Genomic DNA, 24,510 nt, shown 5'->3' with positions numbered 1-24,510 from the left:
CAGAAAGTCATGCCCTCCTGCCACGCCAATTGCCGTCACGTGCGTGGGCAGGTCTGTCTAGTTCATGTGCCTCTTCCCCTGTTGCGTTGGTGGACTGACATCCTGTTTGTTTTGGGGTTGTCGGACTCACGACTGTGATCTACCTGCCCCGGACTCATGACCGGTCTGAACCTGCAATCTGCTCCCCACGGTCGCGTACGTGAGAATCGATCGCGGTAAGAATCGATCGCAGTGATAAGACTGCGCTTTTGTCGTTTACACTCCTCTTCCTGTCGTCTTTTCTGAACAAAGAGGTGCGGCGGCAGCGAGACCAAAGGGACGGGCGTTGAAAAACGTACAGTTAACCCAATTTTCGCAGAATATCTCGAGCGATTTCAGAGGTATTTGCCGCCACCCCCTCCCCCCCTTCATAAAAATAAACGGCATCCACCCTTTCAGAACGGTGTGTGGTCCGTCAGGGATCACTCCCATCTGCAGACCGCTGCCAAGAGCAGCAGCGCCGGACAGGAAGTGATTTCCCCTCCACACAGAACCATACAGAGGAGCGGTGGCTGTGGAAACCCAAGAAGACCCAGTCCACGAGGATAATTGCATTTACCTGTATCAATATGGTGCTGTCACTTTAATCATCCTCCTGCATCCGGCACTTTATATGGTGGTGCGGTGAGGGGGTGGCGCCCTGCCTTACTGTGTGTGTGTGTGTGTGTGTGTGTGTGTGTGTGTGTGTGTGTGTGTGTGTGTGTGTGTGTGTGTGTGTGTGTGTGTGTGTGTGTGTGTGCGTGCGTCGTTTCACCATTTCATTATTGTATTAGATTACATACAACATCTGTATTTCCAGAGACCAGCCCTGACATCTAGTATTCCTCAGTTCAGTTTGCTATACTTTTCTTGGCAGAGGTTTTCCCAGTTCTACGATTGGGACACAGTGCAGGGACCTCTGCTGTTGACCCTTGAGACCCATGAGGCTAAAGACAAAGAAAGGGACAGAGGTGGAAAAAGTCAATTAAAGGCATTTTTCAGCGAGAGAGGGAGAGAGAATTCTACTGTAAGCTAACAATAGCAGAACTTGAAAAAATGTAGGGTTTGGACCTCCGATCTTGTGCATGGTTTTTGGTTTGCTTTCTATATTTAGGAGGGATTAGGTTCTTGCGTAGAACGACCCGACCAGTCCACTTGGAAGCAGATCGGGACATGCCATGCCAGTAGACCACGGCTCGACAGTGTTTTGGGTTCACACAAGTGTTCACATCTCCCTAAAACCGCCCCAAACTAACACAGGGGAAAGCTCCAGTGTTCCCTAAGAAAGTACCACACCTTTAATATCTGACATCATTTGTCTTGTCATCCCTGTATACTCCAGTTGTTCACATTCGCAAAAATGTTTTGCAGTCAAATGATCTACTCTTGAAAACACGTTGAGTGATCTTTCTACATACGATAATTTCTATTGTATATTCTCTGTCTGTTTCACCCTTGGTTTTCTCCTGTGTTTTCCTTCTGGAGTCCCGTGCAGTAGCCAAGGGATTTAATGAGAATGGCAGCTTTGTGTGATCTAGCTTTGCTATTACAGCAACATCATGCTTTTCCTTCAGCCTAGGGGCTTAAGAGGCTCAGGCCATGCAGCAAGTACAAAAACATCTTCCACACTACTTCAATACTAATGCTACTTTTGTATCATGAATGTGACAGCAAATTGTCTAAGATACAAGATTTCTGATGGGATTTTGGAATGATTCAGAAACAGCTTTCCTCAAATTAGAAGCTGATTCTATTGTGCATGAAACCTTTATTTGATCATTCATTCATCTGTCCATTCCTTCATTAAGAATGTTATTAATCATTCTTCTCTGCCTGTCGACACATAATTCTGTATGCTACCATATGGTTCATATGGTAGCATAATGTGTACATTAAGTGGCTTTTTTTGCCCGGCGTGTAGAAGCGCTCACTCAACCATCACTCTCTCCAGAAGTGAATGTGAGAAGCATATGGAAAGAAGAGTTCTGTCTATCGTTTGTTTTCCAACCGGGAATGGATAAGTTGTCCAACTTGGTTTAGGATGATGCGGAACAAATACCACTAGAAGAATGTATAGAAAATGAAGGCGTTTCCCTCTGTGGCTTTCATTACCTCCACTATCGTACTTTATTATTGGGATTTTCGTTTTTCTCAATCAGACAGCGAGACTGGGTTGTTTTCATAATGGAGTGAATAGGGGTCAAGAAAGGATCATTAGAATGTTCCTCCTCTTCTATTCCACTGAATTCTTCGCGGTTTGCAGAACTCCACGTCTACAGAATCTAGATAAAGATCTTACGTTGTCTTCCTTCCCACACTTGGTGGATTGGCGTAACATGGTGGTCAGAGTGTAGGTGTCTCTAAGCAACACTCACCTTTCCCCAGGAGTTGTTATTCATATGCTAGCATAACACCCTGAACCTCCTGGTGTAACCCTAGCAGGACTTACAGCTCACATAATGGCTCGACGCAGTGCTGCCGAGCTAACTTAAACAGCCACAACCGGCTGTAACATCGCCCCCCAACACCGACACATTGACCTGCCAACTCCCCAAAATTCAAAAATTAATAAAATATAACGCCAATCACACAACATTGGTGTCACAGCTCAAAGGATAACAGTTGAGGTGAGAGGTACATTTCCGCCGCAGCTTTGTCTTCAAGCTGGCTGCCAGGGTGGACGTCTAAGATTGCAGGTGTTGTTGGGCAGAATAGTTCTGTTGACATCAAAGACGTTCGGGGGTCTCGTGACAATTCATTGTTTCCTTGATTTAACTATATATTGGACTTATTTTTTTGTGTATTTTTCTTATGCATCCCCGCTCTGCGTTACCCTCGCTCAGATACGAACACATGTCTCTGGTTATGACGAGGAGAACTGTCACACTCTGTTGCTATGGATTACTTCTGACAACTTTCACGTGTTCCAAAGCCAAGCACACTCAGTCTTTTTATTTTTTTGCATTCTTTTTCTGCAGAACACAGATTAAAAAAAGTGTCTGAAGCGATTATATACGCATATATATCAGAGGGCAGGGTTTGGACTTGGATACACATTTTCTTAATGTTTTTTCATGTTTCACGTCTTGATGCGGACCATAGCCTATGGCAGACTTCACCCTTTCCATCCTATGTTATTCTTCCCATTGGACGTACAAGGTCTGTGTACAATGGCTGAAAGCTAGGACCTTGTGTGGGTGTTGTGATCCAAAGTCTTGTTGGCGGTACAGAGTTAGCTATCCCAATAGGAGCAACAAAGCATTGTCCACAGTACACCGTACACCATGGCCCGGGCCTTGCCAAAGCCACATTTGAGGCACTCGAAATGCAGGGAAAGCACCGGCATGCTCAATCAAAGAGATTCTTCCAACCCTATAGGATACTCTGTGGCCGCAATATTATTTTGGAATTACACACTGTATTTGCACTCTTGGAGGAAATGTGTGATACGTTTGCAGCGGTTTAGTGTTACACTGAAACAGGCTTTCCGGCTGATGAATCTAGTCACAGTGCATACTTTTGTTCCGTACAACGTAGGGAGAGTTGGCATTGCCTGTGTTAATAATTGTCATCTATCTGCTTCCAGGTCATGGATGAAACCAAAACACAGATCGCATGGCCTTCAAAGCTGAAGATCGGAGCAAAATCCAAAAAAGGTACGGGCCTTTTCAATGAGTTCTTTACCCAGATGTTGTCTCCTTTACTCTGTCCTTACAAAGCATCACAGATATTCCTCTGGATCAGGACAGTACATGATTCTGATGTCCCATATCTGCCCATAGGCACAATGACATCCCCTAGGGATCTGCACTGTTCATTATAGAAACACTTCAAGTCTACATCCATCGCAAGTAGGTAATGAAAACATGAAAAAATAGTCGCACATAAAATATATTTATGTTTAACATTCTGTCATTGATGGCAGATTCATAATAGTATGAGCTCCTTGCTGAAACGAGATGGCTGTGACCACGTGTGTGTGTGTGTGTGTGTGTGTGTGTGTGTGTGTGTGTGTGTGTGTGTGTGTGTGGTGTTATTCTCAACACTAATGAGGTGAATCTGGATATGGTCCCTTTTGTCAAGTCTTTGTTTTTCCATGTTCTTCAAACGTTCATCTATTACCAAATAACAACATACTGTGTTGAATGAATTTAGCAAATTAACTAGCTTATATAGTTTCATATTAGCATGCTCTTTTAAATACTTGACAGTAGAATCAATCAACAGCTATAGTAAACTAATGGACCTCACTAATGGAAAACTCACAGAGTAAACGTTTATCTAAATGGGCAAATTGGCATTCAGAGCATATTAAGCATATAGCCTATACATGTGCGTATCCAGTATATAATATTTAGGATAAGTAAGGTCAAACTTAGGAGAATTGTGATTTTTATGTAGCAGCATCCTTTTTTGAGTGGATGCTAGTAGATTGCTAGGCCAGCTGTGTTGGCCAGCTGTGTGTGTGTGTGTGTGTGTGTGTGTGTGTGTGTGTGTGTGTGTGTGTGTGTGTGTGTGTGTGTGTGTGTGTGTGTGTGTGTGTGTGTGTGTGTGTGTGTGTGTGTGTGTGTGTGTGTGTGAAGGACAGTGAAACGTGTTATAGCGGCTGACATGTTAAGCTGGAGGAGACAAGTTAACACCATCCCCGCATTTTCTCAGCTGCAGAGGAAGTTACTCAATTTGGTTTGGATGTGAAATAAACCATTAAACAGGACAACACTTTATTTTGGGGGGTTGAATTGGTGAGCAATGTGACAGATTTTTACAAACTAGGTCATAGCAGTGGATTTTTTTTTCCTTTTTCATTTCATGACGTCTGGTAGGGGCGTGACCCCAAAACCCAAACATCCAGGGATGCTCTCCCATGCGTCCTGATTTAATATCCTGCCTGTAGGGCTCAGGAACATCATTTGGGAAAGACATGTGAAGATGGTAGCCTTTCACGAGAAAGGGAGAAAAAAAGCCCTTGTTTGCTTTACCCCACTTTGAGACAGCTTAATGATTAAGAGTTACAGTGTGTGTGTGTGTGTGTGTGTGTGTGTGTGTGTGTGTGTGTGTGTGTGTGTGTGTGTGTGTGTGTGTGTGTGTGTGTGTGTGTGTGTGTGTGTGTGTGTGTGTGTGTGTGTGTGTGTGTGTGTGTGTGTTGTTTTTTACACGGAGGAATGTTCCAGTGTCGGCCAGAAACGAGGGGAAGGCATCTTTAGAAAAAGGTCCGGCTACTATTCGCCTTAACAAAATTGTAATTGATCATCTAAATATATAACATGACAGCATGCATTCTTTGGAAGCGTAGTTCAGATATTTGACATATCTCCAGAGATTGTTGGGGTGTGGGAGTAGCACCTCACTGAGGTGATGGAGTTGCTGTTCATTTTGTAATGGCTTAGCTGTTGGTAATAAAAAAGCGATCAGGGCTATTTAAAGTTCCACAGCGGGGGAGGAAGGGAGGGGGGGAGGGAAGGCTGGGTGAGGGAAAGGGCGGGGGAGTAGGCTAGGGAGAGGGGCAGGTACAGTGGTGGATGGCCGCCGTGCGTGCCTTTTGAGCCACATGGGGAATCAGACGGCATTGCATAACGTCCTCTGTCCATATGTGCAGTGTAAAAATAGTACAGAGAAATCAATAACATTGACAGGCGTACATCTGACTGTTCGCAAGTGTTCCTCCCTCTGCGGGGCTGTTTATCCCGCCCTCTCCCATCCTCCACTACTACGCAATGATTGGCTCATTCACAAAAGCTGCAGCTTCCTTTCGGGGGAGTGATGTTGCATGTGAGCGCGTGTGTGAGTGAGACTATTTCAAATTCTTACTTATGATCTCTTGGCTCTGCACCACTCGCTGTTGTGCAAATCGAGAGCAGGAAAGGGGGAACGTTTGCCAGTCACTCGCAGTTATCGGAGGAACAAATGAGCGTGTTGCATTCTTGCGCTCGTAGGAGAATGAATAACATGTGGACTCGTGTACATGTGTTCCTCAGCAACATGGGGGGGAGGTGGAGATGCTGGGGGTGTCGGGCGAATCAACCTTGACTTTTACAGGAGAACGGGAAAGACATCTGGGACAATTACCAGATTCCGGTATGCACGGCTTTCCACATTCCATAATTGTGTGATCATGGCTAATGCGCGACCCGACACCGGACCATAGCTGCATCGCACAAATGCATTGTTTTAAAAATAATGTCTGCACAGGTTACCATGCTGCCATTGGGTTATTTTAAGCTGCTTTATGTCCTGCCACAAAATGACCCCCCCTTTTCAGGAGGTGTGTGTGTGTGTGTGTGTGTGTGTGTGTGTGTGTGTGTGTGTGTGTGTGTGTGTGTGTGTGTGTGTGTGTGTGTGTGTGTGTGTGTGTGTGTGTGTGTGTGTGTGTGTGTGTGTGTGTGCTCTAAACTATGACAGTCCATGTTGCATCCAGATGCCCTTTTTAATTACTTTATTTTCTAAAACCAAGGTCACCCGAAACTGGTTATTGGTACCATCTGCACACGTGTGATAAGGCCCATTGATTCTCACCTGAGGAAGGGAAAGCACATTGGCAAATCAATATCATGGCGATAGCGTTGATATGTAAGCTAGCTTTTTGTGATACACTGGCAATGACAACTTAGAACTATGCTCTAGTGTTGTGTTAAGGTCGTGCTGAAATCATGTAAGCCCAAAATGTTAATTATACTGACATCATTTTCAATAGAACAGTTTCACTCAATATTTGATTAGTGTTATACTACTTATACTACTTTTCTTATAGTACTTTGATTAATTCAATGTGTTGGAATTTCCTATTTTTTTCATTCGAATGACTTGTTCCTTTGTTTCTTTTGCACATGCATCCCTTTTAATGCTTTTGAAGAGAGTTCCGGCCCCAAAACAACGCCATTCCATGCTTCATTTGTTGGATATTTTCCAAAGTCAGCTTAAGTAGAAACCCCCCAAAATACAACGCCTACTTTGGCATCCCCAGACCAGACATGAAGGTTACACAAGGTTCCTCCTCCGGCAACGAAGCCAGAGGTACGTTTGCGTGACTGAGACTGCTCCCATTTGGCAGCCGTGGTCAACCTGTGTTGTTTGTTTGTTTTCATAGGTGTTCACATGGCTGATTTGGGGGGAAGGCGTCCATTTTATATTCCATAATCAATCATCAGACGAGAGCGAGCCGCACGCTGCTTTAAAAAAAGAAATAATATGCGGGGGTGTTTCACTTCATGACTCTAGCTGTCGTTTGGGCCGGCTAATGTTTGCCAGATGTGTTTATGCTGCAGGTTACCAAAGGGCCAGTAAAGGGGAGAAACCCGCCCTCTAGTGTTTGGAGTGGAGAACTGCAGGACGAGGTTCAGGGAAGAATAAAGGGGGGGAGAAGATTCTGTGTAGTTCACCGCAACAGCTGTATGTTTGGGGAACAACAGACCCCAACTCTGTAAAGGGTCCCTGACGCATTCCTCCGCTCCTCATTTTGTTTTCCCCTCCTCTCGCACGGCGCCCAGTCCTAGCGTGATGTAACGCAGCATGGATTAGGACAGGGTTTTCTTCCCAAGCTTGTTATCGTTTGGTTTGCTGGCTGTTTTATATCGGGGCTGTTGTTGTCCTTCATGTGAGCCATGGGTGACTCTTGCCGCACTGAGGAAAAAATGGCCCAGCTCCGCAGCGCCTATAACGAGATCCACATCGGCTCTTCAGACCCCAGCTATCCCCTCATGTCTAATAAACCGGCTCCTTAACTTAACACACATCCCTAGGAGGAAACTGCATTCCACAAGCCGGTCCAACTTCACTCCTCTTGGATCAAATGCGGGGCCTTTGCTTTACGCAGCCTAAGTGCTTTGGGTTTTTGTCCCCTTGGTTTGTTTGTCTGTTGCTGTGTGATACGATGGCATTAAGCTGTAAGCTAATTCACATAGCTTTGTTTTTTTTTTTTAACCAATTCAAGCAATCATTATATAAAAAACGACTAAATAAACAGATAATGAGGAAAAGCAAAGAGTCTCGTTCAGAGGCTGAGCTGTACAGCGCAGACGCTCTGGGCTCGTGTGTTGTTGGGGAGGAGAGTTCCTGGAAGGGGACTTATCAGACTTCCTGCTCATCTGTACGTTTGTGTGTGTGTGTGCGTGTGCGCGTGTGCGTGTCCAAAAGCACAGTGTTAGTATGTGTCTCTTTTTATATATGACTGTGTGATTGAGTGTTTGTCTTTTTATATATGTGTGTGTGTCTCTCTGTTTTATATATGTGTGTGTATCTCTCTCTTTTACTTGTGTGTGTGTGTGTGTGTGTGTGTGTGTGTGTGTGTGTGTGTGTGTGTGTGTGTGTGTGTGTGTGTGTGTGTGTGTGTGTGTGTGTGTGTGTGTGTGTGTGTGTTTTACCGGGGGTCAGCTGTGCAGGGCCAGCTGTAGGATTAGACACCAGCGTCACCCCGGGGTGCTGGAATTATGGAGGGTTTAGTTGTGTTAGCTGGGGTCTTTAGGTGCCCAGGAGGGGTGCTCTGGGAGCACAGCTGACTCTGGTTGTTGGTGCTTTCATCCATCACATGATGTGCTGCGTGACCCAAGAACGTGGACTTTGATTTATTTACTATATTCATTTACTGCATTGGTTGACATACACAACGTGTTTAAATATGTCTCCGTGTATGTGTGTGAGTGCTCTTTGGTTGTCCTCTATATTTGTTTTGCAGCTTGAATCTGAAATATTTAAATATAGTAAAACTAAATCGATACGATACAATTTAATTAATCCCCCGTAGGAGAAATTTGTTAGGCTAAACAAATCTGTTTATGCTTTCACGCCATCGCAGCACAGCTGAGGTTCTTCAGTAAATTTGTATACATTTGTGTTCTTACAATGGAACATCCATTCAGCAGCAGACATTGCTATTAAGGTTCAGCACATCTGCCGCAGGATATTCACCAGGAATGCGTGAAGGCTCGCTCTGTGGTTTTCAGTGGAAGGTGTATGCAATTATCTCTCTTATTTCGGGTAACATTTGTATTTTCTCCTTGACTTACTAAACTTGAGTCCCGTCGGTTTCTGTCGGCAGACTGGAATAACGGTTGCCGGATCTCAAAGCAGTAATTACTGTCGCGCAGCTCAGGGTGATGCTCTGCAATTTGTTGACGAGGGCTGACTGCCTCTGTCATGTTTAGCTAAATACGTTAAACTTCTGTCAGACGCTTTCATGTTCGGCCTCTTGATGGGGACTCTGCCTGGCTTTTAATAGTTTCACATGAATCCAACGGGCTCCTGAAATCCTGTGTGGTTGCGTTTGTGTTTGTTTGTGTATGCTTGTGTGTGTTCATGTGTGTTTTAGTTTTTAAATGCTTTTCTCTCCCCTGCAGATCCTCACATCAAGGTGTGTGGAAAGCGGGAGAACGTGAGGGAAGCCAAGGACAGAATCATGTCTGTTCTGGACACCAAGGTACACATATCTCCACACGTCTCCATGCAATGTCAGTATCTCAATGCACTCTCTTTCTTGGTACTATAACGGAGAGATCGGATGACTTCAGCGTTCCCTCCCTTCATCCCTCGCTCTATTTTTCTCCCTCCCTCTATCCTGGCTGTTATCGCTCTACTGTTTATTGAACCGAGTTCCTGTTTGTGTCTAGTGAGACCCCCAGTTGGCTCGGATCAAGTCTCCATATGTTTAGGAGAGTGCAGATTCTGTTTCCATGGCAACGACATCACACACACACACACACACACATATTTTTGACACTTTCATCTGGATGGACTTTACGCACGCACACACACACACACACACAGTATGCAACCATAATTGGGCTTTGCGTCGCCTTTTTCCTATGAATATTCCTGGAAAAAGGAACAAATTGATGCTTCGATAAATGCTTGGTGAGATTTGGTAACCTAATTGTATTTGAAATCATCTTGAGGCACATCTGCTTCTGTTTTCTAAAGACCATTATACCGTCTAACCAAGTAGTGCTGAGGTTTCATAGTATGCTAATGACTTTTGGTTCTCTCTACTGACCCCCTCCATGAGGTCTGTAGGCCACAGTGGAAGAGTGGGGAGCAAACATTGGTTGTGTATTCATAGTTTACTACTGTCTCATAATTGACTGGATATTGATGTTGGTCAATTCACAATTGAACTATCCTCGAGCTCATTCCAAAAAGGATTTGTTCTGATAATGGCTCTGCTTCTTCCAATTAGCCCACGGCTGTTATGAAAAACAGAGATGGCGCCTGCTCGGCAAAATTCATACAAATACTCAGATAACTACTTTTTCAGTTAAATAGTCCTACTTTGCCCAGCATCACAGAAGTGTGTCCTCAATTAAGACGGCATCATTGGATTGTCAGTGAGGTAGATGAACAATTGAATGATTGTGGCTTATTCGGTTGATGGAGGACGTTGATCATAACATAACAACGCCCAGTGCAGCTTCCATAAAAGTGCAAACAGCAAAGTTGATTGTTCCCCCTTCATCCCCTTTATTTGACCTGGCTGTCTGTCTCCCCACCCACGGCACACAGAGCAACAGGGTCACCCTGAAGATGGACGTATCCCACACGGAGCACTCCCACGTCATCGGGAAGGGAGGGAACAACATCAAGAAGGTGATGGAGGAGACGGGCTGCCACATCCACTTCCCCGACTCCAACCGCAACAACCAGGCGGAGAAGAGCAACCAGGTGGGCTTCACACGCACACACAGGCCACTCATTGTGGGCTGAGCAGACTGACGACAACGCAGCCCACGCTAACTACACATCGGCCTGTTGTTGTTGTGCTATTGGAAGGGATCGAATGCATCATTTAGAATTATGTGTTCGATCGCCGGCTTATTCCTGCAAATATAAACACAAATAATCGTTCAAATGCGATTACTTTTGCTGAACTTGTGAGTGCACTCAAAGCGACAACAACTGTGAACTTTAATTTGTCAAGGAGATTACTTCATGCTAATTCAAAGGTCAGAGTTGTCCCAGCCACCCACCACTAAGCCTCATCACTGTATTACACAGCGAGGACTTACACGACCACTTCCTGTCCACCCACCTGCTGCATGTTGTTGAGCCGAGGGAAACGTCTTAATGTGGTGTGACTGTTCCCGCCATGCCCTCTCTCCATGAGGGAGATGAACTCTGTCATGTGTTGGATGGGGCCTCAAAGACGTTTAAAGGCTACGTCTTGAGTGCTTACAAATAGTCTTTAATAACTTGCAAACTAATTGGAGGAGAGTTCTACAAGGAACTTTTTATTGAAAAATATTTATTTAACCTTTAGGACCACAGTTTTGCATCGTCTCTCCCTAACCTTTGCCTGAAGGCCCTTCCATTTCGTTAGGCAGCTGTTGTAATAGGTTTGAACTGATGTAATTGACTCTCTTTATTGGCCAATTGTCGTGAAGCTTGTTTATATTTGAACTTGACTGGCTATAGATGTGGTGCAAAAACCCTCTGTAACTACCTTTTAAAACAAAAACATTGTTTCTACCAAGTTAACAGGGTAGTGTTCTGCCCTGTTAGTGGACCAGGCGGGCACACAGTAATTCCAGTTCCTCCTACTTCATCATGGAAGTTCAGGGCAGGAATACTATAACTTTTTATTATTACTTTTATATAATTTTTTAAGGGAATTGGTTAACCGCATTACATGAATGCATCATGAGCCTCTTCATCAATTATTTGAATTCAGTTCAGAGTACAGGACCAGTACGGAAACTTTTGAGATTGACAAATTGAATTTCATGCTTTGAAAGGACACCCTGCCCCTCCGGCTGGCTTGTTGTGAGTCTAGTTCTACGTGGTAACACAGAGTTCAAGGGGGGTTCTGGCACTGGACCAGATATTGTGATGGTCATGATATTTATTTACATTTGTTTATTTATCATGCATTCTCATACCAGCTGGTCCCTGAAGTCTGCGGCTTCATTTTTGCTGAGGCGCTGATTAAATCTGGCTTGAGCCGTGGATTCTGAGCCAATCTGTTTTATCCTTCCCAGTGAGAGGCTGCTGGGTTTAAAGAGAGGCAGATGGAGAGCCTCGAGAATGAAAGAAAAACTATATTGGTTGTTCTACTGGCAATAAAATCCAACTTGAACAACCCTTATTCTTACACTTCCATGGTAATGACTTGAATTGGAACCCTTATCTTGGTTGGATGTGTTGTTGAATGGATTTATGGTGGCCATTTTGTTAAACCATTATCAACCCATGTTTATCCAGTTTGGGCCAACACTGTCTGTGGTTCTTAATGGATAATCAAGTTAAAAACATGGGAAAGGCAATTCATTAAAACGTAATGAGAACAAAATTAATTCAATTTTATTTTACAATGAATAGTTATTTTGACTGGCTTTTCTTCTTCCCAATGCTTGCAAGCTTTGAAAACATTGAACCGATATTTGCTCTGCACAATGTTCTGAACCGTTTCTAATGGCCGTTGTCATTCCTTTATATTCCTGTTCGGGCCGTTATGCTTCTTTGTAGCTGATGCCTGTGGTTTCTCCCCGTGAACAGGTGTCCATCGCGGGCCAGCCGGGCGGAGTGGAGGCAGCCAGGGCCAAGATACGAGTGAGTCTGAGTTCTCCTGTGCATCCCTCATTTGTCTCTCAGTGGCGGGTCGGCTCCGCTTTCCACATCTGTCTCTGATCTGCCTCAAAACCGTTCCCCCCCCCCCCCCCCCCCCCCCTCCCCGTGATAGGGGTGAGTGGGTCGGGCCGTCAGCTGGTCTCAATCACCACGTTACGTCGGTGTGGCAAAGGGCAACGCAGAGGAAGCTGTTTGTATCCGCGCAGCGCAGCCAACGGGTCGACCTGGCAGGAGGTTCAACCTGGTCTGCTGACTCTTAGCAACCCTTGCGAGCACACACACGCGCACACACACGCACGGCACGCACGCACGGCACGCACGCACGCACGCACGCGCGCGCGCACACACACACACACACACACGGTCTACCGTCCAATATCACGACACCTATTTCCTGTTGTGTCTTTATGATGATTGTTCCCCCGTGCCCTCATTTTAAACTCCAGAACTACGCCTTGCGGCTTTCCTAGTTTGTCTTTAGCCCCGCCCCCCCCGCCCAGACCCTTTCGTATTATTTTTATATCGTCCGTAAATCCAGCCCCCGATCCCCTCTCCAGCGCTGGTGCTATTCCCGGGCGTGTTCTTGGGATCGGCTCCAGGCCGCAAGCCCCGCTCCCCGCTCCCCGCTCCGGCTTTTTCATCTCCTCGGCCTCGGAGAACAATGGTGACGCTGTAGCACCTCTCTCGGCCTCGGCCCTGCCGTTGTGCAGCCCCCTCCCTGTCCTCCTGTAAGCCCGGCTCTGACCCTGACTGGAAGCCCCCACCTCCGCGGCCCTCAGGTCCCCACAGTGAGGGCGGGGGGCCCCCTTTATTTTTCCGCCGTTTGCGCGAACGTTGACGGAACAAAACTGCGCCCGCAACGCAGGAAAAAAAAAAAGACAACCCCTTTGCTGATAGTGGGGAAATAGGACTTAATCCAAACTAACAAACTGAACAGAACCGGAATACAGGCCCTTTGGTAGCACCTGCACTCGGTTTGTATATCGGGCCCTAATGGCTGTTTTCACAAGCGCAGAACTGCTGGCCTCACGCTAGCAATTCTTTGCTGAAAGAGGCAAATTGGTGAGAGGGGATGGGGAGGAGGAGGGGAGTAGGAAACTAAAAGAAGTGAACTTGTGCGATGGGGCTTCAGAATGTGTGCGGCTCGGAGCCACACAGAGCCCTCCGCCTTCCAAAGTACACTCTGTCAGGCGGCAAGCGAGGTGGATCAAAGCAGAGGATCACTCATCGTCAACCTGGCTTCTCTCTCTCTCTCCCGCTCCTTGCAGACACACACATACACGCACACTGGCACTCGCGCACACACACGCATGCCTGCCCTGAGCCCGGTCATTCACTGGAGTCTGGTGTTATTCCTCGCCAGGCCTAACAGCCCACTGCCAGGAAGCCCCTTATGCTTGTTTTTTCTTTCTTTAACTGGGTCCATTCTTTGTGCATTGCTTCATACTTGATCCAGACTGATACAAACTGTCTGTTCTTTTGACGAAAAATGAATGATTCACACACATTTGGCCGGAGATCAATACGCTACCTCATCGTGAGATAATAAACGAATCCAGCGGCAATCAGTGCAACCCAGCCCCCCCCCCCCCCCCCCCGACCACTCTACACCTATCCATCAAGCTGCCGCAGCACATCAGTACTGCCTGGACTCCACACTCTGTGCCACCTCCCTCGCGCCAAGCGTGCAGCCGTCTCCGGATGCTGGCTCGGCCCGGGCCGAGCGGTCACCAGAGTGTTGTTCTTGGGGGGGAGAGGCCTGAGGGCCCTCGCTGCAGACGCAGGTGGATTAGTCCGGGGGGAACACAACGCTCTGCCCTGCTACGTGCTCGCCGACCACGTCTTGTCCCAAACACAGGGGGAGCCGGCGGGCAGGTCAGAGAGACCGGCGCCGAGCAGCTTTGTCCTCGCGTGCTCTGCCCCGCATCTGCCTCCCTGTGATCGAATTAAAAGCGCCTCGTCAAATCGACTTCTAAACAGAAAACGATGGAGCGGGTTTCCCCACCAAGTGGAGAGCGTGAGGCCTATATTTAGATAACGATGGAGGCGTCATAGTAATGACTCTTGAAAGCATAAAAGTTTGCGCTAAAACTATGCACAAATGATGCTCCCAATGATTTCCCCCTGTTATAAAGATTAGTGGACTTAAAATGACAGGAAATAAATGTCGGACTCTGAGGAGAAGTACGGCTGGAGTATTGGTACATGAAGAAACAATGTGGAAACCTCATCCTGTAGTTAAATGTTTGTTAGTCTCTCTGCATATTTTGGAAATATCTCTAACCACTGTCAAACCAGAACAAATGAGCTTCTACTGCTGGAGATCTGGAGTCGATTTTACTGTTGAGAGATGATATATTCTGCTTTGTAGTGTCACTGTATGTGTGTAAAGGATTACTACATGAAATCTTAACACTGGCTTGCTTTAACTGTACATATGTCACCCAGAGTGGGTGGCATGTCCTGGGTGGGCTCCACATTGCATCCCCCCATTGAGCTCCATGAATCAGTGGTGGTTGGTTTTGGCTTATCCACATGCCCTAGTACAGATGTCAGCAAATCTCCCTGTAAGGTTGAGTCTATATCGATCCTTTGCGGATGGCCCATCTCTATAAGGGAAGACAGTAGAGCCCCGCCTCTTTACTGTGATTGGTCCGATGTTGTTGGTGGCCTGTGAATGGTCAGTTGTTGTGGAGTTGTGATGGCCTGTGATTGTTCCGGTTATTGTTGAGCTTTGATGCCCTGTGATTGGTCGGTTGTAGTATAGAGCTGAGGTGGTCATTCCTCTGCTGTTTTGCCATGTTCTTACTGGGCATTTACTGCAGGAACTAGAGATTTGAACCTCGAGGTTGATAGGAAGGAATTTCAACCCTAACTACACTCAATTCTTCGTTCAGAGCTTTAAATACAGGCTATTCCGCTTGTCCTTCCCGCATTATCCTCAGCGCTGACCTACATTTCTGGAGCCCTCAGAGTGCGAAGGCTGAAAGGAGATATAAATGTAAGGCCGAGCACATATGGGACTGATCAGAGAAGCATTTCTTTGGTCGGTGCAATTCATGCTGACTGCCCTTCATGGCGGCCAAAACCCTTGTGGCCATAGGCCCCCGTGTGTGTGTGTGTGTGTGTGTGTGTGTGTGTGTGTGTGTGTGTGTGTGTGTGTGTGTGTGTGTGTGTGTGTGTGTGTGTGTGTGTGTGTGTGTGTGTGTGTGTGTGTGTGTGTGTGTGTGTGTGTGTTCTGTTTGTCCATGGTGTTATCATGGGTGACTTACCCCTCATGTGTACATAATGTGTATATAATGCCTTCGCTCACACATCCATTGTGTTTAAGTGAATTCAGTGACGAAAACTATTTTTGGAGATATAGTAACTGATGTTCTTTGTCTGATTAGTATTTTTTTTGGTTTCAAACGTTTTTCTGTGTATTGACTTTACCACCACATTTTATCATGAGCACTGTGACTCAGTATGACGTTGTTTTCAGCACAAAGATGGTTGGCGACAGTAACGGAAGAGCCATGCCAGAATGCGCCGCTCTGATCCACTGTGATTGTTGTCAGCATAGGGGGGTGTGTCCACCCTTCCACGGGGAATGACCTCATATCGATTGCAACCACTGGAGCAAGTCAAACTAACTGACGCTGCTTACACGCCAACTTCTGCCACTCCCTGTGTGTGTGTGTGTGTGTGTGTGTGTGTGTGTGTGTGTGTGTGTGTGTGTGTGTGTGTGTGTGTGTGTGTGTGTGTGTGTGTGTGTGTGTGTGTGTGTGTGTGTGTGTGTGTTCGTGTATGGAGATACTCTTACGCCTACACTTCTTGTCGGCCCAACCTCCCTTCTCCGTCCGCACGTCTTGACATGTGTTTCTACTCCATGTGAGAGTGGTGTTACTCATGGCCGCTCACAATCAGACACATAGACGCTACTGTAGTCTGCCCAGGCTAATACAACACATGCAGCAGGGAGGGAAATCCATCTCAGCCACGATGGAGGGGGGAGGGTGGGGGTGTTATCGCAGGGTTAACTTTTTTTAGTGAGTACTGCTCACAGACAAAGTTAAGACCACAATGACATTATGATCGGTACAGATGGTTGCTTTTCAGAGGTGTCAAAGTAGGAACTACAGGCTGTTAAACTTTCTTCATAAGATCAGTGTACTACTCAGTAGGGCTGCTCGATTATGGAAAAAATCATAATCACGATTATTCAAACGCTTATTCATGAGTTTGTAAACATGCTGTATTTATTCGGCATGTCTCTCAAAAACACTTAAGTAACTGAGAAATTTGAAATTTCAAAGTTCCAAAAGAAAATGTTTGAATCTAAAATAATGTACAGATATGTATCAAGCTTTTCTGCACTTTCTATAAAACATTTAATAAAATAATATTAATCGAATACTCGATTATGTTAATTTTGTGATTGAAATTCGATAAACAGCCCTACTACTCAGTACTTAAGTCACATTAGTTATTGGATTGTATGTCAACGTGGCCGCACATATTGGAGATGCAAAAACTGGCCTGAAAGCGAACCCAAGTGAAGGGGCAGCTGCGTTTTATCTGGATAAAAAGCACTATAACATTGTTTACATTTCTCCACCGATTTCATTAAGTTGTATTGATTCAAAGGTTTGTGATCCACAACGCGGATAATAAAGACCAAAGAAAAACTAACAGGCCCGTCTTTGCCTCTCGAATACAGCTGACGCATCGAAGCGACTGCCAGGATCGGTCCATGCGGCGTCTATTTATACAGGTCTACGCATAAAAGCAGCAGACCCATCATTAGTGTTACGAGTGACGCCTGTGTTGGTCCGACCATGTCTCTGGGTGAACAGTCAATTAAATCATGATCAACATTCAAGTTTCACGAGCCCGCCACATTCCCCTTAATTGCCTTGCCTCTTCTTCTTTGGCCCCTTTTTAAGTCCCCCTTCTTCCCTGCTGTCCGTCCGTCCCTCCCTCCCTCCGTCCGTCCGTCCGTCCGCCTGTCCTGTGACCAGCGTGTTTCTTCGTCCTCAGGAGCTGCTCCCCCTGGTGCTCTCCTTCGAGCTGCCGGCCATCGTGCAGCCCGACCCGAGCTCGCCCAGCGTGCAGCACATCTCCCAGACGTACAACCTCAGCATCTCCTTCAAGCCGCCCACCCGCCTCTACGGGGCCTCCGGCGTGGTGCGGGGGTCCCAGAACAACACCACGGCGGTCAAGGTGAGAGGGCTGCTCCGTCTCCGTCTTTATCTGGCTGGGGGGACGCCTACAGCCGCGCTCATGACCCGCGTCTGACACCTGCCAGTGTTTTCACTGGAAATCGCTTTTCACCCGAAATGGTGTTACATATACATATAAAGCTGTTCTTTTTTTGGGCGTGATTTCCGTTCAAAGTCTGAGGAAACATAACACCCTCTAACAGTGGTTTCAGTGTAACAGTGTAAAACCTGTTGACTTAGAATTATTCATTAATGACAGCACGTAACGGGTCTGTGAATGATTACTGGGCCTATGTTCAATTTATGTTCAGGCATTAATACTTAAAGATGGTCGTCAGGGAGACTGTGGGTTTAGAGAGGTATGGGCTCTATACACATGCACGCACGCACGCACACCAATTTACACACACACACACACACACACACACACACACACACACACACACACACACACACACACACACACACACACACACACACACACACACACACACACACACACACACACACACACACAATGTGTTTCTGTGTGTTTTAATAAGAGCCTCAATAGTTTCCTGACTATATCTCTCTGCATATCTCACAACAGAGAAACCCCAAAAACAAAGCTATTGTAATGATTTGATCAACGGTCACACTGTATGGCCCACTAACGGGCCCTGAATACATCACAGCCCCACCCACACACCCCACCCCTGCCCAGCCACCCACCACAGCACGTTTCATTCCTTCTGGCACCAGCAGGACTGGAGGGTGCTGAGAGACGTGCGGTCGCGCTGACTGCACGACTATCGGTATGAACTCCCTAAAAGGAAACTGGGGGAAGAAAAAAAAAAATGAACCATATACTGTGCAGTGATCTTAACATAGATCTCTCTCTCTCTCTCTCTCTCTCTCTCTCTCTCTCTCTCTCTCTCTCTCTCTCTCTCTCTCTCTCTCTCTCTCGGGGAAAGTAGAATAAACAAAGTCTCTCGCTCTACCTGCGCCTTTGCATGCAGAACTGCACACTTGCACATTTTGTGCGCGTGGAGAGAAAAGCATACACACAGTCTGGCCTCTCCTCGGGGTCTGGAGTCGAGTGGTGATTTAAAAGCCCTGGAGCCGAGCCTTGGCCATGCATTCCTGTGACTATAACTCCTAAACGCTTGCATGCAACAGGCCCAACCTCACACTGCACGGCCCCATTCAAAAATGAACCATGTGTTTTAAGATGTAACGTTCACGTGTTACCGTGTCCGCAGAATGCTCTCTTTTTCCCCTCTTTGTGTTGGTATTTGTGAATGCAAAAGTGTAGTATGCGCGTGGGTTGGCATCATACGCCCAAGTCGGTTTGTGTAGGTGGGTGTGTGTGGATATGTGCAGAATGTGTGCGTCCAACCCATACAAGAAATGCTTGACTTTGGTTTTGTGCTTTGAGGAATCGGGGGGGCCCAGGGTTCACTGACGGGTCCAAAGGGTCGTTGAGGAACAGGAAGAGGTGCAGGGGATTGGAGGAATAATATGCATGGCGTGTCGTGCGGTGTTGGCAGTCCCGTGCAGAACCTTGAGGATTGTCAAAACCACGTTGGCACGCTGCGTGCTGCTGGCCCCGCCGTGTCGACAGTCCAACTCCGCACAAAGAGTCGCGGCTGCCATGGCCGTTACATCGCGGTTTCCTCGCAGAGGCACCAGAGAGGTGTGCTGTGGATTGAAACCGCGTTCACCAGAGGTTAAATATTACCAAAGTGGTTGTCAAGGTGAAGCTTGCTATGGTGGTCCCTAAAGGACAAGAATGACCTAGAAGGTGTGCGTAATTCTATGTTTTTATAGTTGACGAAATGTCCGATGGATGGCACTGCCAAGCGCAGTGTTTTTTCCTGGATGCAGTAGACTTCTATTGTTGACCCGAAGCACATTTAGACAAGTCACATGGCCGTGCTGTTGCCTCCGCAGAAACCATCCAAACTATTTTGATGGAGCTGTCAAAAACGTCTGTGTTAAGTGACAGCTAAGGCCTATAAAACCCCGCCTGAATGCATTGTGTATCTCTGTGAAAAGCAAATCTATCAAGAACTGTTTCATAACGCTGGGGCCTTTAACCTCATCTAGTTGCGGGAAGAAAATCACAAATGCATATTTTTTCTTTCTTTTTTTGCTTTGAGCTTTTGCGAGGCATCAGGTATCATTTATACACAAAAGCTGTACGAACGAACATCATGTATCTGCATTTGTTCCCCCCAGAGGGGCACTGCTCTGCTGCTGGAGCACCTGGCCGGCAGCCTGGCCAGCGCCATCTCGGTCAGCACGCACCTGGACATCGCCCCCCAGCACCACCTCTTCATGATGGGGCGCAACGGCAGCAACATCAAGCACATCATCCAGAGGACCGGTGCCCAGATCCACTTCCCCGACCCCAACAGCCCCCAGAAGAAGTCCACCGTCTACATCCAGGGCACCATCGAGTCAGTCTGCCTGGCCCGCCAGTACCTCATGGTAGATACCCTGTGTGTGTGTGTGTGTGTGGGTGTGGGTTTGTGTTTGAGAGTGTATTTCTGGGTGTGTGCTTCTGTGTGCGTGCGTCGTTTGTGCGGGTTCATGTTGGTGTGATAGGGTCCGTCTGTGCGTGAGCATGTGTGTCTGTGCGCCCTCGTGTGTGTGAAGCAGAAAAAAAGGGTGGTTTTGTTTATAGGTATCCCTTTTGGGTGGACGGTATTAGCTTAGCGATAAGGGCTCATTTGGGTTTTGTGGCTAGCGGGGTGAAACGGCTATTGGCTCCCAAACCGCGCTCCACCACCAGAAGCAAGGAGTAAACTAGGGGTAACTTATCTGCCACATCCAGCAGAGCCGCGCAGAGTGCGGCGGCTTTAATGGCGCTATTGTTATGCTAACGTCAGCGTGGAATGCACGATTGATGGCGCGGCCTGCGAGCCGTTAGCCGTGGCTTTGGGGGAAGCGAACTAGCGCCCGCCTCAAGGTTTCTCCACGGCCTTGACCGAGACGGCAGCTTACGAAACGCCCGCCATGCCGGATCAGCTACGATGTATGTATGCGTGTGTCCTGTCGCCACATGGATGTTACTTATTATTGTTGCTGAGGCTTGCCTGGGGTCGGGTATCACATCCCCACCGATGGATTCGACAGATCGCGGTCAAATAGTCGCGGTCTCTCTTTTATTCCTCGTATAGATTTATTTAGCATTTGAAGGTTTTACTTCGGCTGCCAGTGCTGCTTGTTTTTAGGGAGACCTCCCATATGGATTTCTGGATGCCTATTTTTTCTTTAATTGCTGGTGCAGCCATTCCCCCCCCCCCCCCCCCCCCCTCCCCCCATGACTGCTGAGTGCTGAGGCTCCCCATTCCCCCATTTAGAGGACTAAATTATAATCAAGAGTTGTGGTTTTCCAGAGATGTGTAAAAACGACGACCGCTTAATCATGGTTGGCCTGTGCTTTCTGCTGAGCTGGGGCCCGGAGAACGGGGCGGCTATAAACGCGGCTGGCGCACTCTGCGTCCCTCCATAATGCCCAGATAAGTAATTCCGTTAGGCCTGTCTTCTCTTTGTCTGCGGTGCTGCGGCTTTTGGCCAAGAAGAGCATTTAGACAAGCGGGCATGGAGTCATTTCAGCAAACAGAACGGTTCTGCTCGGGAGCCGGACACGCAAGAAGGGGCTGGGGGGGGCGGGATGGAGGTTAGGGGGCAAATATCTGTGCGGAAGGAAAACCTTAAAAAGGGGGACCCTGATTTATAAGCGAGAAGAACAAGGAGAGTAAATGAAAAAAGGCCTTTAGAGTGTGGAGGAGAGTGCGTGAGGCTCATGGGCTCGAGGGCAGGGTAGCGGTTGGGTGGGGGGGGGGGCAGTTGGGGAGAAAGTTGAGTGACATGTCTGACATGTGGAGGGTAAACACTACTGCCCATAAGGCAAAGTACCCTCCCTCCCTCCCTCCCTCCCTCCCTCCCTCCCTCCCTCCCTCCCTCCCTCCCTCTGTTTCTCTGTCAGCTGAATGTAGATTAGACCCCCAATCTCTGGACCCAGTCAGTACCAGTCTGGCATATACCCTGCTAATTACACACACACACACACACACACACACACACACACACACACACACACACACACACACACACACACACACACACACACACACACACACACACACACACACACACACACACACACACACACACACACACACACAGTCACAATCTGAGCGCTTTCCAGGAGTCTGCCCAAAATACAGATGTTTGTGGTGCTTGCGGTAGTGATCATACAAAACAGATTGCTCTTGGAGGAATTTCCCAGGCCCCTCTCTGCACCGAGTGTGTGTGTGTTTCTGTGTAAATCTTTAAGTCTATTATGCACACTGTAGTGTGCACAGAGTGAAGGTTTGCAAATAGTGCACTACAACTGATTTACTACTGATGTAGTGTGTGAAAGTGTCCACACTCATACTACTGTAATCATTTTGTGTGTGTGTGTGTGTGTGTGTGTGTGTGTGTGTGTGTGTGTGTGTGTGTGTGTGTGTGTGTGTGTGTGTGTGTGTGTGTGTGTGTGTGTGTGTGTGTGTGTGTGTGTGTGTGTGTGTGTGTGTGTGTGTGTGTGTGTGTGTTCTCCTGTGTGTGTGTGTGTGTCCAGGGCTGCCTGCCACTGGTGCTGATGTTTGACATTAAGGAGGACATTGAGGTGGAGCCCCAGTGCATCACAGCCCTGATGGAGCAGCTGGACGTCTTCATCAGCATCAAGCCCAAACCCAAACAGCCCAGCAAGGTACACTCACTCACCCACTCACCGGCTCTCTTTTCCATCTGTTGAGGTTGTGCTGCTGAAGGTGTCTGATTCCGTTAACCTCCTGGCTGTAGTCTCATAGATAGAGAGTATCGACACAGACAGTTAATGCATCCGTATTATATGACGTTTATCTGTCAGAAGTACAGTATGTAGAATATACGATGCAAGACTTGGTTTTAATATAATATCAATTTCATATCGTGATATACCTTCCACTTTCACAGCCTTTTCATCCCAGAGCTGTAAGATGACATGCATTCAGGGACCTTGTCATATTGGTTGAATCTATTCTTGATTTGGTTGAACCGGGGTTGGAGAATAGCTTCACCTACTAACGAATAAGGTGGGAGCATGCCAAGCTCTCCTCTATGCTGGCGCCGGTCCCCAGATCCAGCAGGCACTGGTGCACCCATGCCAGGGTAAGCCCTGGTCCTGCCCAGATCTCGTCCTAAAACCTGCCACTGACACATTTTAACGAGGTGACAGCAGTAATCTAGGAGACTTTCCGATGTTTCTGCCGCTTCTCAGGACGGTAGTGTGTAGAGGGAGGGAGATGGGTGTACAGGGTGGAGGGCGGGAGGGCCTGGGAAACATTTGGGCCAAGGCCTGGCACACTGTCAGGGTGCAAAGACCTGGGTATGTTTTTTTTTATGGTTTTATTTATACAAATTACATTTGAACAGAGTTTCGCTAAGATGGAAATACATGAGAAAATGTTTTGTTTTTTGAGCTGGGGCTCAGTCTTTATCCTTCATAGAGTTAATATTTGCATCTGGAGTTGGGCAACCGGGATCATTTCAGTGTAATCGTTGAGCGATGAGATCTGTTCCTCGCTGGATCAAGAAATCCCTCTCTTATCATCCTGCCTTTGTGTGCCTTGCCTTTAGTGTTCTGCCATTCCAAACAACTCCCATCTCCCTTGCTCCCAGTGCTTGAATCCCTTCCATTCTTCAATTCTCAACCTATCCTCAAAAGAAAAAAGCCTAAAAACATCTACTCAGCTCATCGCTCTTTCCTTTTTCCCGAACCCTCCCCCCCCCCCAGCCCTCCTCTCTTTGTTCGTCTCCATATATTTCACTATCTTCCACTTTTGCTGCGCTCCTCTGCACCACATGAATACCGTTTTCCTCTCCTCCAATCACGGTTCCCCTTTCTCCCGTGTCCGTCGGTCCGCGTTGCAGTCGGTCATCGTCAAGAGCGTGGAGAGGAACGCGGGGAACATGTACGAAGCCCGAAAGTTTCTCCTGGGCCTGGAGAACAGCGGGGTGTCTTCCACGTCCGTGGCCGTGTCCCCCTCTTCGTCCTCCTCTTCCTCCAACAGCAACGGCCCCTCCATCATCTGCCCTGTGGGCCTGGAAATCCTGACCTCAGCCGGCCTGGGGCTAAGCACTCTGGGTAATTTCATGTTGTTTTGTTATATTGGCTGAATGATTCTGGAAAACCAACCTCTTAAGTGTAATTTGGTGTTTTTGCAATTACTTGCGGTTTCATAACAAATTCCCATTACAGAGAAATGGGTAAAAGATAAACTGTGTATAGTATCACGTTTTTCCGTCAACCGACGACGTAGTGATGCAAAACGTCACCATTGGTGGCACCCATTGAAACTCGATGTGATTAAAACAAATAATGTTAGAAAGTAAAACTGTCATTTGAAAACTCTTTCCCACCACCCATACTGTATAGGCTCAATATTTTAAATCAGCATACTGCCCCTTTAAGTGCTTTACTGCAATTTTTATGGAAAGACTTTCAGTGATCTTTGCGGTGTACTGTAGAAAATTGACCTACACCATATATTCATGTCAATGGAACCACATAATAAGAAATGTCCATGGTAATACGTTGCGGTTTTCCCCCATTAATCATTGTCAGCGAATCAAGACCCCAGCAGTAAAGTAGATTTAAACGCTTCATATGGGAGTGGTCCACAACCTAAGTTAACTGCGACACTTTGGAGTCCACTTTTAATTG

The 24,510-nt window shown here is 47.1% G+C and overlaps 1 protein-coding gene across 1 annotated transcript in view; it reads left to right on the top strand.

Moving 5' to 3' along the window:
- The window catches only part of LOC132473469 (protein bicaudal C homolog 1-B-like), a 57,041-nt gene that overhangs the window by 18,761 nt on the left and 13,770 nt on the right, over window positions 1-24,510 (top strand). Inside the window, exons 3-10 of the mRNA XM_060073634.1 lie at window positions 3,605-3,674; window positions 9,348-9,427; window positions 10,507-10,665; window positions 12,496-12,549; window positions 17,590-17,772; window positions 19,992-20,243; window positions 22,384-22,515; window positions 23,718-23,931. Of these exons, the coding sequence (XP_059929617.1) occupies window positions 3,605-3,674; window positions 9,348-9,427; window positions 10,507-10,665; window positions 12,496-12,549; window positions 17,590-17,772; window positions 19,992-20,243; window positions 22,384-22,515; window positions 23,718-23,931 (1,144 nt within the window). The remainder of the gene's footprint in view (window positions 1-3,604; window positions 3,675-9,347; window positions 9,428-10,506; window positions 10,666-12,495; window positions 12,550-17,589; window positions 17,773-19,991; window positions 20,244-22,383; window positions 22,516-23,717; window positions 23,932-24,510) is intronic.

This window comes from Gadus macrocephalus, chromosome 15 (assembly GCF_031168955.1).
Source record: "Gadus macrocephalus chromosome 15, ASM3116895v1".
NCBI lineage: Eukaryota > Metazoa > Chordata > Actinopteri > Gadiformes > Gadidae > Gadus > Gadus macrocephalus.
This window is presented reverse-complemented; position numbering and strand designations above follow the sequence as displayed.